Here is a 16,850-nt window from a genome sequence, read left to right on the forward strand (position 1 = left end):
TTACAATATTGTGGCCGCCTCTTTCTGTGCATTAAAAACCCCATATATAGCAAGGAAGTAAGCGACAAATTCCGGGTGTCAATACAAACTGATTTCGAAATTGGACCTTGCAGTAAACATTTAATTCTCACACGCGTACGCACAAAAAAAAGAGAAGATCTCTCGGAACCAACAAAGATCGACAACATAATTTATTCACGAACGTAATATTCATCATGTAGACCAGGCACAATAAAAAAGGGTCCCGCTAGTTGCGTTTTGTGCAGTAAATCCCATAGCAAGGCCTGTCAGCGACATGCAACACTGCCTCTCTATATGTCGATCAAAAGGTACCTTAAAATAGGAAATTGTAGACAAACTCTACGTTGTTCGAAAGCTGCTGATAAGGTCTACACAATGCAAAAAAAGCAAGTCTTGAGACCCAAGACTTTTGGAGAAAATGCAAGATGTAGTCACTCAATCCCACTAGTTGCGTTTTTCGAAATTGGACCTTGCAGTAAACATTTAATTCTCACACGCGTACGCAAAAAAAAAGAAAGAAGATCTCTCGGAACCAACAAAGATCGACAACATATTCACAAACGTAATATTCATGTAGACCACGGGCACAATAAAAAGGGGCCTGTCAGTTGTAACTTCATCGGACAACTGTTGGGCATGCAGAGTTGTAATGACTCGAGTCAATGACTCGACTCGAGTCCGACTCGAGTCACATTTTTTGGCGACTCGACTCGACTCGAGTCCCGACGGGTAAATGACTCGACTCGACTCGAGTCACTGCGAGCAAATGACTCGACTCGACTCGAGTCCCTCATCAGAATGACTCGACTCGACTCGAGGAAGGCTAATAAGACTCGAGTCCCAAAATAAAAGCAAAACTTACTTGCAAAAAATATTTGCAATGACTTACGCTGCGCCGTTCCCGTTGCCAGTTTTTGTTCACGTCACGTTAATGTTCGCGAATAATGTACGTTTATATACAGCGGCAGTCTGTTTCCTTCCTCCATAATGAAACAACAAACATACACCGTGTCGCGGACTCCCACCTTGTGGTTCTATAGCATGTAATGCTAAACCCGGAACCAGACTTAAAACGCATTTCTCAATCCGTGGTTTCATCATTGGTTTCGGGCGATTTTGAAGTTCTTGGTGGAACGCTGGCTAAATTCATGTCCCGATTTCACACACAAAAATGGATACGGACGGGCCCACCTTTAAATAATCAGAAACAGTTTTGTATAATGCAATTAGGTTTTAACATTGTCAGCGATCAGCGAACAACAAAATCTAGACCCGAAGCCAAACCAGTTATAAGACCGAAGTTTCACATCTTCTTATCTGTGACGTGAGCTAGCAATGGAAACTGTTGGTTGGGTACCATACAGCATACTTTATGTCTTTGGATTTCCGTAATAGACTGGTGCCTTGTATTCTTTCTCTCTTGTGTTTGTTGCTTTTTATTGTAATTAAGTGTTCAAATATTTGTGACTCGAATTGACTCGAGCTAAATACTTGACTCGACTCGACTCGACCACACTCTGTGACTCGACTCGACTCGACTCGACCTTGTTGACCTAATGACTCGACTCGACTCGAGTCACTTCTTTAAAATGACTCGACTCGACTCGAGTCACAAAAATCAGTGACTCGTTACAACTCTGTGGGCATGGTCTGTGCTGGTGTGGCCCTTATTACCTTATGTTAAACGGTATGGGAGGGGGGGGGGGGGACAAATACCCGGGGAAGGACACTCATTCCGGGGATATTCTGTCCTCCCCTCCCCCTTTCCAGCGGTTTTGAACACCGGGGGTAGAACAACCGGCTACACCACGGCGTGGACTGCACCCAGTTTGACTTGCATGGTCTAGTCTGCCGCCAAAAAGTAGACTGGCTCATTAAAGAAGAGACCTCGAGAGGGCGCTATAATACTGGTCATAGCGCGCGCATCACATGTGTCAATGTCATGCAGGTTGTAAACCAAAACACCTGTTTTCAAGTACGGAACTTGTCTGATAATGCCTGTTGTCGTGACTGACGATTGACAGACTTGACATGTCTGAATCATGGAGTGGAGATGAATGGAGTTCTTTTCAAATTTACTAAAACTTAAGGTAAGAATTTCCTCGTAATATTTCAGTAAAGATGTCACCATTTTTCCCAGTTGATTGTTGTTTAATTTGATTGAAAACAGGCGCCTCGATCTGCCGTTGGCACTTGCGCTGTACACGTTAGGCCACACGTCTGGTTTCCTAACCTACTGAGGAGTTTAGTCCAAAACTGAATTTGAAGAAAGATTACCTAATCTACCAGGCGGGCAAAAGATGAGACATCAACAATACAACCAGTGCCAGTGGTTGTGTAAAAAACAATTCCCAAAAAGGGTGTGCCACTGCCAGTGTTTGGACTAAACTCCTCGACCTCAGTAGGTTGGAAAACCAGACATGTTGCCTTTTAACGTACAGCGCAGCAATATGGAGGCCACAGAAGTGGGGCTACATGTAGGTTGAGTTGTGCCGTGCGTATTCGGCCCCCTTTTAATGGTCATGTCTATTTACACCACCAGTACCGTAATTGATCGGAAAAGTATCTAATTCATCCAGCTCCGCTACTCACCATGCTCACTAGCAATGACTAGCTTGAAATATCCAGCTCACTAAGTTCATTCATGACATGGGGACATTCGCAGAAAGAATCTTGACGCCACATCTTTGGTTGTGTACAGTGTCTATATCATGGATAGTTGAGTGTATTTGTATTTTCTAACAAAATTGGAAATGTATCTCAGTGGAATCAAGTACCCCTAACCAACTTTTTCAAATTACTCAGTAACTTCTCAGTCAATGGAAAGAAATGTCTCAAATGTCAGTGGGAAAATTTCAAAATCAAAAACAGGATACATGGAAAACCAAAATCAATTTCACCTTTTATGATGCTTGCGAAAGTTGCAGTTTTCACCACATATCTGAAGAGCTCACTGTACACATTATATCTAGCCGTATTGCCCCACTGATGTGGTAGTTAGTATTATCATGCGGACCTTTATGAACAATCTGAACAGCAACTTCCGAGACTTGAATTTTTGGCTTGGGTTTCATTAACGGGTACCTGGGTACCCATATTTTTTTCAATGGGGTACCCGGTTCCTTTACTACCCGTAAAAACACACCCCTTGTCGCATTGCAACTCGCGCACCTGAGCGACAAGATCGATAATTTACGAGATCCTTACTTAAATACCGTAGCTCTTTCGTTTTTAGGAATGGTATTTCGTCTGGTTCATTTTTTAATCCTAGACCCGCACAATTAATGACACCTGCAGATAAAAAAAGCCAACAATCCACAATTCCACTAGCATTGGCGCCAAAACATTTCAAGATAAAGAACACGTACATTGTGTACCTGCACTTGTACAATTTGTGTAAATATTTGGAAATCGTGATGATGACTCATAGCAAGGAATCTCGAAATAGAATATCAAATTCTCTTCATAATATTAAACTTTGTTTACGATCCAGAATTTCTGCTTTATTTTCAATTCTTACCCCTTGCCGAGCCCAGCTTTATAGTTTTAGCTATAAGTTTCCTGTGAATAAGGCCCAAAAAAAAAACATTCGGTCTCTGGTCAGACCAAAGTTCCGGAATTGACGCGGCCATGCGGCTTTTTTTTTTTTTTTTTTTTTTTTTTTTTCAAGCTTGGATTGTACAGACAAGGTGGGGTAGTATTTTGCTTTTTTGGTGTCCTCATGTACATTGGTGTCCATAATTTGCCTTGGTGCTTTCGATCATTTGCCTTGGTGCAATTCCCCATTCCTTGGTGCTCTTTGGTAAAAAAAAATTGAGGAGGTGCGGAAATAGAGGGCGCTGTTGGAGCTACCGCGGAACATTTTGGGGAAAAAAAAGATCGACGCGCATGATTAAAATCGACGCGCGCGCTGACCAGAGACCGACTTATTATTTTTTTTGGCCTAATACTGATTTTTTTTTCCAAATCAATCAAAACCAAGTTTCATTTTTGAGGATTTGAAACCTGGAGGGTTGGGTTACATATATGTATGAATTTCTGGTACTGCAATCAAGGATTCCTCAAAAGCGCCCTAGGCACTTTAGCTCGCCTACCTGAAGAAACCTGAAAGTACAGTTTTAGAGGTGGGAGGAAAACCCTTGATTTTCAAGGGGAAACCCACGGAAACAGGTACCGGTAGGGACTGAAAACCCATTCCACATATTGGCCCAGGCGGGATTCGAACCCGGGTCACAGCGCTGGAAGGCGAGTAAAGAAAAACAGGGAGGCAGGTTTTTGTTTCATTGTTGAAATTAATAACATGTGTCACAATAAAAAAAAGTTAACTTCAAGATTTAAGGAAAAAGATCAAGTTACTTTGTAGCCGGATGCACAGAGTATTTATAAAGGTCAGTTGTAGCAAAATTTAGCCTCCCCACAATCTCCCTGTTTGGACTTGGAGACTACCTGGCGTTTTCTGAAACAGATCCCTCTCTGAGACAAAGAAAATATCTGAAAAAGGCTTTCTTTGTGAAATGTAATGGGGGGGGGGGGCATCTTTGAAAAGTTTAGTTGAAGTCAAGGTATAATTTGTTTATGGACATGATGGACTAGCCTAAAAAATGAATGACACCTTTTCTCATTTTGAAGGACAAGCTTTTTGCCTAAGACTTCAACAGTGTTTTTTTTGTACTACATGTACAACTACGTATTAAGCTTGGACAGAAGTCAAGTTGAGGCATGTGTGCTGTCTATTTTTGAAGTTCTTAGAAAATGTCCAGTGTCCATTTTCATGTAGTTTTTCTAAATTTAATTTACTAAAGGTTAGGGCCTTTTGATTAAGGTGCTCATTATTGACAAAACGGAATGTGTACAATGTATTTTTTAGCATCAGCGAAATAGTAATGTGTTATCATTGTTTACTCTGTCACTTGTTTATCAATCCGTTACAGGGAAAAACACTTGAACCTTGTTCATTTATCAGTCTGCAAACATAAAATCCGGTAGAAGTCTGTCCTGTTTCCTCTTGCCACACTTGAAAAAAGACAAATGGCTGGACATATTATCTTGGTCCCTGGGGAAAAAATATTATTCATTATTTAGGAAGAAGGTACCGGTTGGCCTACGTACATGTCTGTACACTTTCATTAATTAGTGATATAAAAAAAAAAAAATCAAAATGTTTTTGTGCAAGTTGTTGTGCTGTGGTGAATAGGCCTGTACCCAATATCTGAATATTTCAATTATCCACCAAATTTCCAAATAGCAATTACCAAATTACAATATTAAATAAATGTGAACCATCTCGAGAAGATGACGAAAAAAAAGTATGTGATGCAATGTTAAATGAATGTTGCTCATCTGTCTCAAAAAAAATATTGATTGATACTTAATGATATTGAGAAAAAAAAATACCACAATGTTCAAATAATCAAATAGGCCTATTTGATGTCTAAGTTCCAATAATCAAGTACCAAATTATTCAAAAATGCACTAGTACTATTGTAGCCCTGGAGTTGAACTTCAGTAGTGGAGTGACCTAAAACATGTCAAGTGAACCAGTTGGAGGACCTGACTTTTTTCGAAAAACCAGACAACATGACATTGAAACAGAAAGGAATCCAGTCCTGAACTGCGTGTTCATGTACCTTGGCGATTTTCCTTCCCCCATGGAAATATACATTGATTATCCTGACCCTTTATCTTTATATGGAGGGCTATCTCCAAGGCCTATCTCCATGATCTTTATGAGCTTTTCATGGACAGTGGATGTTTACCTGTATTGTTACCCAGGTTGGCAGGGGTTTTCTAATCTGGCTTTTTGAAGGGATTTTTTTAATGACCCACGATACAGTTGTCAAACATAGCAATACACCACTATCCAAATAGAAGCAAGCAGTAGTGTTCTTGTCACCTGATCATTGGCTTTCATGGCATTTCAGATAATAAGTCCTTGGTCAGATGGTCATTGATTCTCGTATGTAAAGGAGTCCCCAACTAAAGGATGTTTGTAGGCTCTTTTATAACAGACTGATTGTGTTGATATTAAGACCATAAAGAATGTTGACTCTACTCGTAGAGCAAAACTTTTAAAATTATTCTTAAGGGATCAAGATGTTCACAGTGAAACGCCTCGCAAATAAACACTTAACAGGTGCATCAAGTGTTGGAAACTGATCTGTGAGATGTTCATTTAGAGATCTGCTTCTTGAGTGTTCTTGCTCTGTTCATGAAGATTGCAAACCATGAAAGAGGTATGACAACAGGTGTGGTGCAAGTGATCCTGATATGAATTCTAGGTTTGTGCCACATCAAGAGTTGAAGAAAAGGAGTTTGATTCCTATAATCGTACATGTATGTAAATTGTAGAGGTTTTGGCAGACACGTGAAATTGAACTGTGTAATTAGTGTGTACAGTTGTGCAGGGAGGACATGAAGAATGGACCTTCAGCTCACACTGTGAACAATCAGGTTTTGTGCAGGGGCCAGGAGCAATGGCGGATCCAGGGGGGGGGGGGAAGGGGCAAAAAAAACGAAGCCAATACACTGGTGCACCACCCACAAAACCCACAAAATCAACACATTTTATTTTGTTGAAAACAATTAGATAGTTGCATTGGGGTGGAAAATGTTAGGACCCACTCTTTCGGAGAACAAAAAAAAAAGTGTTTACCCCCCCCCCCCCCCCCCAAAAAAAAAATCTGGATCTACCCTTGCCCTGGAGAGGGATTGTGCCTTAAAACCACAAAACAAGAGAACTCTCTAACACAATTTAAATGGCATGAGAACTTTTTTTTATATTGTTTTGTATTATTTTTTTGGAGGATTTGGGGAAGTAGATAGAAGAGCTACAAGTACAAGTAGACCGACTTCGTGACATCAGACTTGGTCACCACATGCCATAATGAAATCCCAACGTAATGTGTACATGACACATATATTGTCCTCAGAAATGCACAAACCTACATTATGACTGTGTACCGTACATGTACATGTACATGTGTGGGTGAACATGTACCGGTAAGCTCATGTGAAGTGTATGCGGTATTGCCACAGGTTTACCCCGGGCGCAGTGGGTGCAGTGACTTTATCAGTGCTTCCTGTGCAGCCGGTTTTTCTATTCATTACTAACTCCAGTATCATTACTTTGTTCCTGTCTTTTAATGCACACTGGCTTTTGGACGTTGATACTGTGCACGTACATTGAAGACACACAATTGGCGCACGGCAGTAAGTTGGTACCAGTATGATACACACCTTATTTTATGACGTGGACATGGGTTTGAAATTTGTCTTCAACATTGGACAAAAACGCTCTGTGCCGTTTTTGAATTATAAGTGATCTAGTGACTTAATACGGTAGCACTTTACTCGGTTGCCAACCAAAAAATATGAAGTACGGTTTTCTTGCAGACTGCCTGTGTAATGAGTCATCTTGAGCAATATTACATTTTCTACATGTCTCCCGATGGGAATATGTGCTTTTTTGGCAGACCATCACGGGACGCACCAGAACACTGTTTCTGCAAATGTTGACGGGTTGACTGCATCTTAACTCCATGAGAAGTGGAATTAGTGGATGAGAAGTGGAATTAGTGGATGCACTACATGAGGCAAGTGGATATCCATTCAAGATCAGCAAGCAACGGATTAAGAAAGAAATACGTGTGCGGTATATGGTACGTATGTATGTAATTCCTTGATTATCCTGTTCGTTAGTAAAACGTCATACACGCGCGCGCACCATTGATTACGAGCGCCCATTGGATAAACACTCAAGTTGTATTAGCTTCCAGTTCTAATGGTTCCAATGCTTCTTAATGGCCAGTGGGCGTGGTTTAAACTAAACGGACGTCACACTAACGAACCGGATAGTGTTTTGTCCTTCATTAAATTAATTTCCCTTTCTGTAATAGATGTGAATCTGTTAATGTTGTGGAAAAAGTTGACGGTACTGTATTTCAGAAAAGAAAATTTTCAAACATCAACATGAATAAAAGTGCACTTATATGTACTGAGTACTTTTTAAGGTCTCAATTTTTGTAGTCTGGAAAATGATGAGTTCGCTGTTTGACAAACTTTCGTGGAAGCTACATGTATGCATGTTGTCGGGCCAGTTCTGTAGGACTACATACATGCAGTGAGATTCATGTGCATACTGAAAAATTGAACTCCTCACCCCGTTACACATTGCATCATGCACATGGCACATAGAACTACACATGTACATGTACCTGTAACTTTTGCCTCGTTTTTTTTTTACAAAAGTCTCGTGACTTTGATGATGACACTGTAAAATATCAGTACAGTCAACTTGTTCCTGATGCCTTGAAATACATTGTAAGCCATCTGGCATGGGCGTCAATCCTGGGGGGACAGGGGGACATGTCCCCCCCCCCCCCCCCCCCACTTTTTGAAGAGTGGGGGACACAATATCAAATGTCCCCTCCAGATTTTTGAACTCGTGTCCCATTTACAGGGCCCTATTATGTACTTCAATGTATCTTTTGCTGAAAAAAATATTGGTTAAAGTGGTCAGAAATTGCCCCAGATAGCACCACAGAGCGTTTACAATCCACATTTTTTGGGGCCCTTAAGCGGGCCTTGAACCCCACGCCTGTAGCTCAGAATTCTGGTAGCCAATTCAATGACTCCAACCTCGAAAAGGATGTTCAAATAATTATCTTTGGCTACGAAAATATTAGTTAAAGCATGAAGAAAAGTGGTAAGAAATTGCTTCAGATCACACCACAGAGCATCTAGAATCCAATTTTTTCATACCCCATGCCGTAAGGGCTTCGCGCTTCGCGCTCGCATCAGTTCTGATCAACGTATGGCCCCCCCCCCCCCCACTTTTGAGAAGCGATTGATGCCCCTGCATGCTGGTATTGTTTCATGTACCGGTAGAATGACCCATTTGCAATTGCAGGGTGTCCAAAAGCTGTCCATGCAGGCACCCTGCTGGCTGAATCATGTATTTGGGCAGCAATATACAGCCATTTACACACAGTAGGGAGTGCATCATCACCTGGGTGACCGGATACCGGACCGCTGATTCCAGGAACTGGTTCCAGATTATGGGATATAAGGGACCCGTAAACATCTTCACAAAGTATAGCAGGCATGCAGCTGTTCCTTGGATCCGCTGATTTCCTCTTTTTTTTTTACTTCTCGCGATGAATGCCATTACAAATTCAAAATACTGTACAAAGTCTTGTGCGGTTTGGAGTTTTCTTGTTTTTTTTTCTTCTAAACTCCTAGTTGCATGCTTACTTCTCAGACAATGAAAAAGAAGGTTTTGAATGCCATTGGTGGGAATTTTCAAAATGAAAACTAGGCTACATTGAAAATCAATGATTTCATGTGCAACAGATGACGCTCTCAAAAGTTGAAGTGTTCACCGTAAGCTTGAAAGCCCTTCAGACAACTTCCGGGATTTGAATTTTGGGGTTGGGTTTCTTTTACGGGTACCCGGGTAACCCTGTTTTACTTCAGCAGGGTATACCCGGGTCCCATACTACCCATAAATGCACACCGCTAACATGCAGGCACAGTATACTTTGTGCGAACTTTTTTAACACTCGTCACATGATGTTAATTGTGTCGACTTTTTTTCAGTTTTGCACAACACATTATAATCCACCTGACATGCTTTGCTAACCCTTTTGTTGGTATATTGTTGGATTTAGCAGGCTTCACACACACTCCCTTTTAGACGCTCCTGGATTTATTAGTAGGCTTTACAATTTTTGCTCCACACCCCATGGCCACTTTGGGAGAATGAAAGTACACGTAACAGCCAATAGCTACATGTAGCTGCAAACAATACTACTGGTCTCGTGGCCTAGTCACATGAGCTATCTTTAGGGAAAGTGATACAAAGGGATATTCTAGTATTCTTATCAGTGACCAAACAGGTAGGTATCATTGCAAAGCATTTGCTCTGAACATTCGTAAGTATCATTGCAAAGTATTTGCTCTGAACATTCATAAGTTTAAAGGTACAGTCCATCGTTTGTAATTTGTGCATTATGTTCGTTTGAAGCAACAAACGTGCTCAAAATCTACAGAAGGGTGCTGAACAACAAACCTGATAAAGTTTCAGCTCAGCTTCCGCTGTATATTTCGAGAAAAACAACATTCTAGGATCTCGATTTGATATCAAAAGTTGCTGAATCATGTTGTGAATTGGGGCTGAATTCAGCGTCCGAGACACGTTCTCACTGAGCCGATTGCAGCTACGCGATGTCGTGCACTGATTGTTTTTATCTTCTGTTCTGAAATTCACTCTTTCACCCTGTTTCTTTTTCGGCTTTATTTTTTTTTGGGGGGGGGGGATGTTGCTAGTGACAGAGTTGAGGGAGTGCAGGGCAGAAGAGGCAAGGGAAGATAGGGAAATTCAACTAGATATTTTACATATAGCAGGTGGGAAAATTGTACGTGCAGTGTACGCACAATGTACATGTATATATGTATTGGTTTTATAAAGCAGAAAATGGCTGGAAAAATGAGTTTTTTTTTTTTTAATTTTGGTTAGTTAGAATTTTAGAAGTGACTTGATTTCGTAAATGAAACTGAATCTATCACACAGTCATCATCAGCACTGCATTTTTGTTGGAAAATGTGAATACCCTTTCATGGACCTTGTGTTATTCATACCAGGTTTCAGTTTTTGACCGACTGTCGGTAGATGATTAACGATGGGGAAATACAAGTTCACAATACTAAAACAACAGGATCTAGGTGAGTTGCCGAGAAGAGTCCTGGTCCAGCCTTTTGACCATTGTTGACACAGCTCAGGAAAATCCTGTCCAAATGCTTCAAAGTGAAACTTGTGAAAAACGAGGAAAAGAAGGGAAGAATACGCTTGTCACTGTACCTGTATTCATGATGTAATGAGCCTAAAATATTTCAAGCATACCCGGTATATTGTAACTGGGGGCATATAAAAATGAACAATATATTGTGTTAAGTGTATTTCCAGCATTTCCTTAACCGAGTGTTTATCTTCACGCCAAAAAAAGATTTCTGTAAAAGATTTTTTCTTCAAGTCACGGGAGGATGCTGATTCCCTTGTTTGCCTTTTGTGCAGTGGGAATGGACATGAATATTATAACTTTGTTTCGGTAGGATAGGGGGTATGTGTATCCACTGTGTACTTTACAAAATTGTATTTTAAAGTGAACTGCTTGAAGTTTAAAGTGGCTGATAATGATAAAATTGCTTTTATCCAAAAAGAGCTGTTTGTCATTTTGCTTCAAGTACTTTGTGACAGTATCCTGTAGACGTCACCAAAAATGGAATCGGACCGCAACAAGCTGCAAATCCTCTTAGAAAGTCTCTCACGCTTTTTCCACTCTTCAGAAAAGTCTTCATCTGAATCTCCCGATATCGACGTTGACGATGGGCTGATGACAGCTATGGTGGGTGTGGCCAAGAAGATGCTCCCTGATAGCGGGGCCAGCGGTCCCGCGACCACCCAAGGGAACTCCGGCGACGTGGACCTGAGCAACACAGAGCACCGAGACTTCCAGGGCAAGCTGCTGCATCAGGCCGCCATCTACTCCAACTTCCCGCTACTGGAGGACCTGCTGAAGTGGGAGCAGCGGAGGTACATCAACGAGAGGGACTCCTTCGGCCGGACGGCGCTGCACGCCGTCTGCGCTTCCGAGGTATCCGAGAGAGAGGAGAGCATCGAGTGCGTCAGATTACTCCTTGACGCTGGAGCCGACCCTAACATTGCTGCAGCTGAGAAGTACAATTATTATGTAAGTGGAAATTTTTCTATCTGCCGACTTACATACAGGCTTACTTTGCTACCCTGACACTCAAACAACTTATACCAATGCATGGAAAATTTTGTTAAAGTAAAATGATACCAAAATAGCCCGATTCGGTCAGTGTTTTTTTGTTCTAGAGCCTATTTTGTGAAACAAAGTCGGGAGTCATTTTGTCCTGATAAATTACTAAACCGCGCCCGTGTATTTGACTTAATTGGATAGATGGATCAATTGTTACATGCACTGGTATTTTACATGTATAATACCCACATAAAAGATGTATACATGCTTCACAAAATTTGGATCTCCAGCAAAAACTACTGGACCGAATTGGGAGATCTTGTATCATATTTTTTTTAAAAAGATTCTCCATCCATTGTTAGGTGGCTGAGTTTCAAGGTAGTGGAAGTGCGCCGTTCCGGTTTTTTATCAGGAATATCAGGTGTTGATGATGTTGAACATTCACAGTAAAATTTGCCAGATTTATAGCGTTTACATAATTTGCAAATTCACACAGTAAATAGTGGCCATGAATCACTAATTTGCTTGTGTTTCATCCAAGTATGAAGCATCCTTAAAAATCGTATGTAGTAGAGTTTTATAGTGAAGTGAATTCGTTAACAAAAAATGTCAAAATGAAGCTCTGACATTTGCTGTGTTTGTTTGCACTTTTCATGTGGAGTATTAATAACAAAGGTCCAGAAAACGTTAGGTTTATACATGTATTACTTAAGCCATGGTTTCTGTTCTGGTTTTTGCTTTTGCTTACGACCTCAAAAATTAGGATTTAAAGATCACATTATAGTAGCATACAACAAGAGTATCATACAATGTGAAGGAGGTATGGGAAAGTATAGTTTTTAGGGATGACAGTAGTATACAATTTGAAAAGTTTTGGTTGGCATACTTTTTGTGATTTTTTTTAACAATCAGTCTTGTTTTTTGGACAGCTTTGTGGACTTTTTCGACATTAATTTGATTTGATTTGGTATTTTAAAAAGTTACATATATTTCTTTTGCAGATAATTATCTACCTACATGTATAAATCATGCATCGATTTTAGAATTGACAGTAGTACCAGAAACACTTGGCTGCCCCCTTTTTAGCAAGATTAGATTAGTTCTCACTAATCTGGTAGCCTTGTTCTTTTCCTGTTCCATCAACTTTTGAAATGAATTTCCCAAAGTCATTTCACTTTCAAAAATGTCCATGGAAAGTTTGTGTGAAGTTGCCAGAAACTTTCCACACTATGAAGGCACCCCTTGGTTCAGAGGGGAAAAAAGTGGGTTACACAGTACAGAGTATGTTTACAATTTATATTTAAGGTCATTCCACTGTGCAGACAAAAGGTGTCCCAGACTGAGTAGTGCCTAGCTGGTTCAGAATACCGGTAGCTTTCATTTCTTTTCATTTCAAAGAGAATACTGTGTACCGATGACCTTGGCTTTTGTGTGGAAGCGTAGGCGTAGCTACATGTACTTGAGTTCAGCTTTTTTTCACGGTTTGCTGAATTAAGCTCATAATTCAACTCTGTTGTATAGCAGCGAAGGATATGAATTGAACAAACCTGAAAGCATGTCTCCGTGTCATTGTTTGTTGTGAAGCTGTGATGCGGTCCACTGCATGCCCAAGGGCGCATGCATGGGGGATTACATATGCATCAGATTACATTACATCAGACCCATGCATGGGTCTGATTACATACATTCACAGTTACTCCTCACCTCCTCATGAGACTCTGTCCTCAGCGAAAGAATGCATGTAAAAAATGAAACCGAGTACAAAGAAATGAAGAAAAAAAATTCCAAAGGTTACAGAAAAGCTACACTGCTGAAAATTATATTTTTGAAATTAGAACAAAATCTGATATCTAGAAAAAAAATATTATCTCACTCCCTAGAAACTTTTTCTAAGGAGTGCTAGTGAGACAAAAAAAAAGTTCTTCAAACATGAAGTAGATTCTTAAAATAAGAAATTGTGAAAAAATCATTTTTAGCAATGTAGTGTATGCACCTCAGTCCCAAAGTACGGTATTTATTGGTTCAATTCGGGTGATTCTCAATGCAGTGCACTACTGAGAGTTTGCCATGGAGAGTCCATTTTTCAAGTTTACAGTCAACAAAACACAGCCCATTTAAACGAGCGTCAGTAGACAACTTGAGCTAATTTGTTGAAGATTGGGCAAAACATTCTGCCGCCTGACAAAAAACACCACATTGATAAAAAGAAAAGAAAAGCGCAAACATACATGTATACTCGAATCATACGCTTACGAAACTGATGACCGTAAAATAAAGAGCAATTTCAAATGTCCTGCGCTGCAAGTTTGTCCACCATCTCCCACAATGTACTGGGAAAAATGAACTCTCCGTGGCAAACTCTTGGTGGCGCACTGCATTGTGAATCGCCCGAATTGATCCCCATTTCATCTTTCATCTGTGATATTTATGGCTTTTTGTTTTGATACCCAGACGCCTTTGCACGTAGCAGCCAAAGATGGGAAGGTGAAGATAGCCTGCCTCCTGGTCCAGTACGGTGCCGATCTAGAGAACCGTGACATCAAACGCTTGACCCCCCTGGAGCTGGCCAGGAACAATTTTCAGGCGGATTGCGTGAGCTTCTTGCAGATCACTCAAGGTTAGTTAGGGAGCTTTTGGAAACACGTACAATGAGGTGTATATGGGCTCCGTACGCCAACAAAAGAGGGCGCCCTAGCAACGATGTCCCATTTGGGGAGATTTCGCTGGTTGATGCGCACCGTTCCTTGTGTGTGACGCACGTACACCAGGGGATTCAGTTGTATGTATGTACACGCAGTGCTAGTGGTGGCCGCGCGTCGCAGCAAAATTGCAGTCAGGCAAGATGGCGTCGGTCGGTCACCCCCAACTGTACTTTCTTTGCTGGTGTGGGGGTACTTGTGAACGGAGCGGATAGACCTCTTGCGTAGCAGCCAGCTTGGAGGTACCGTACATGCTTTACTCGCCAGAAATTATCGGAAGAATAGGCTTCGCATCAGGTGCTGACATGTTTCATTCCATGGCACACCGTATGCCATAGAATAATCAGAATCAAGCAGGATTGCAGAAAGCAGAGACGCTGATCCAAACGCTGGACAAAAATAGAGGCCGGGATGGACATTTCATCCTAAGGTCACTCTTGTTAGGATAAGATAAGGGGCCCTGCCCTTGGGGAACTTTTGATTATTTCCTCTTTGAGATGAAAACTGAGACGACCAAAATATGGGCGTACTTATGTTGCGTTTCTGGTTGACCTCGCACTTGTTAACTTCTAAATTTGCTGTGTTGATTATGGCATGGATTACACAAAATTATTAGCTAAACGAGACAAGCAAGCCTATGTGTAGTAAATCTTCATCAGGTTAGTTGTTAAGGCCCCCCCTCCCCCCAAAAAGTCTCCGGTTTCTGGTCTGTGTCGCCATAGCCATGTGCGTCGGCAAAATTAATAAGTTTTTTATTAGTTGGGCACCATTTTCAGACGGTGTTGTAATTTTGTAATTGTGCGTCTGGAAGCCTGTATCTGGAACCTGTAGATGCTTTTTGATTAGCGCAATATGTAAGGGAGCAGACTAATGACCAGCCTGGCAGCTCATGCACGATGTCGCTGTCGCTGTATGGTCTAACGTTACCGTTTTCTGTGAGCTTTCTCTTGACTCTCCAAATTTCCCGAAGAATTTTCGTGTTGGTCGAGATCGTAAGTGGATGCAGAATTCTCCTACCTTATGGCATTACTTACCTCAAGCTCCACTCTGGGGATCGAAGCGTCTTCTGCAACAGCCGACATCTGAAGAAAAAAAAAGTAGGGGGGAAAAAAAACCTGCGTCGCTGCACCACTTTTAGGGCAAGCTCCATACCAGAAACCGGAGACTTTTTTTGTGGCCTACATGTTCACGTAAGCATCCTACTTAAGATTTTGAGCACTTTTGTTGCTTCAAAAAAAAATGCACGAATGACCAGTGATCTACTCTACCTTTAACTTTCTGTGACACTCAATTTCACCTGATTTCTGTTTTGTCTGCAGTCATACCCATGTGGTGTTCAAAATACGTACACAATGACGTACGGGATTGTATCACACAGATATGAATAATATGCCAAATTTATCCCTCCCTAATGTTGACCTGATTACTCCACCCTCAAGATATTTTTAGAACATCCATTTTGTCTCATTATGACGTACGTGTACGTTAAGTTTTTTTTAAGAATGTAGAAGTTAATTTTAGCATATCCTTGACCCATCTCGTACCAAGATAGCTCATCTGCCGACAGTTTTCCATCAGGATGATCCATAATCTCCATGGATGTGAATCAGATCTTTAAAAGTAGTCAATTCTTTTTTGAATTTTTTTGGGCACACATTGTTCAAGGTAATGCGTAACATTTGCAAACATTAAAAAAATGAAAATACAAAACTATTTATGAAATACCTTACTTGACTCTAAAGCGTTGCGTGAAATTGTTGCTGCTGGTTTCAAGAAAAGAGGAATTTTGTGTCATTTTCCAAACCGTCGTTGAGAAAAAAAAAAGTTTTTTTCAAATACTTTTCCCACTTGATCAAATTTACTTTTCATTAGTCCAAAGTTTCTTGCGATCAGTAACATACCTGTGAGTTGTCATAAGCCAGCTTGTAGTTTGGTTCCCCGACCTGACAATTCCCTGACCTCTATAAAATTGCTCCGTTTTGTCTGTTTTGTCTGAACAGCAATTTTTTTTTTTTTTTTTCCGGCATCCGTGAACGCAAAACTTTAAACAGGTCAGTGGAACAATGTTTTCTATAAACTATAATACCCACCCCAATATCTGACAATTTCTGAAAATTACAGCAAAAGCAAATGTTCTGTATTACCTTTTAATAATGCACAGCTCTTTTCACACTGGAAATACAGAAGTCAGTGTGGATATTCACAATAAAAGCTGAAAATTGATTGGGAAAATAAAAAACTGTAGGGAAATCTGTACAGTTACAACAGGAAGTTTTGCCTCAGTCTGAGGAAATGGCACATAACCAGGAGGGGCCTACGTAAGGTACGTATTTTCTGTGCATATCGGTAT

At 40.8% G+C, this 16,850-nt stretch overlaps 1 protein-coding gene across 1 annotated transcript in view; it reads left to right on the forward strand.

The window, feature by feature from the left end:
- The first annotated feature begins 5,723 nt into the window (after positions 1-5,723).
- The window catches only part of LOC119744769 (leucine-rich repeat serine/threonine-protein kinase 1-like), a 47,082-nt gene continuing 35,955 nt past the window's right edge, over positions 5,724-16,850 (forward strand). The window contains exons 1-4 of the mRNA XM_038220892.1: positions 5,724-6,254; positions 7,494-7,679; positions 11,365-11,768; positions 14,253-14,418. Of these exons, the coding sequence (XP_038076820.1) occupies positions 11,412-11,768; positions 14,253-14,418 (523 nt within the window). The 5' untranslated portion in view covers positions 5,724-6,254; positions 7,494-7,679; positions 11,365-11,411. The remainder of the gene's footprint in view (positions 6,255-7,493; positions 7,680-11,364; positions 11,769-14,252; positions 14,419-16,850) is intronic.

This window comes from Patiria miniata, unplaced genomic scaffold (assembly GCF_015706575.1).
Source record: "Patiria miniata isolate m_02_andy unplaced genomic scaffold, ASM1570657v1 HiC_scaffold_7, whole genome shotgun sequence".
NCBI classification, from domain to species: domain Eukaryota; kingdom Metazoa; phylum Echinodermata; class Asteroidea; order Valvatida; family Asterinidae; genus Patiria; species Patiria miniata.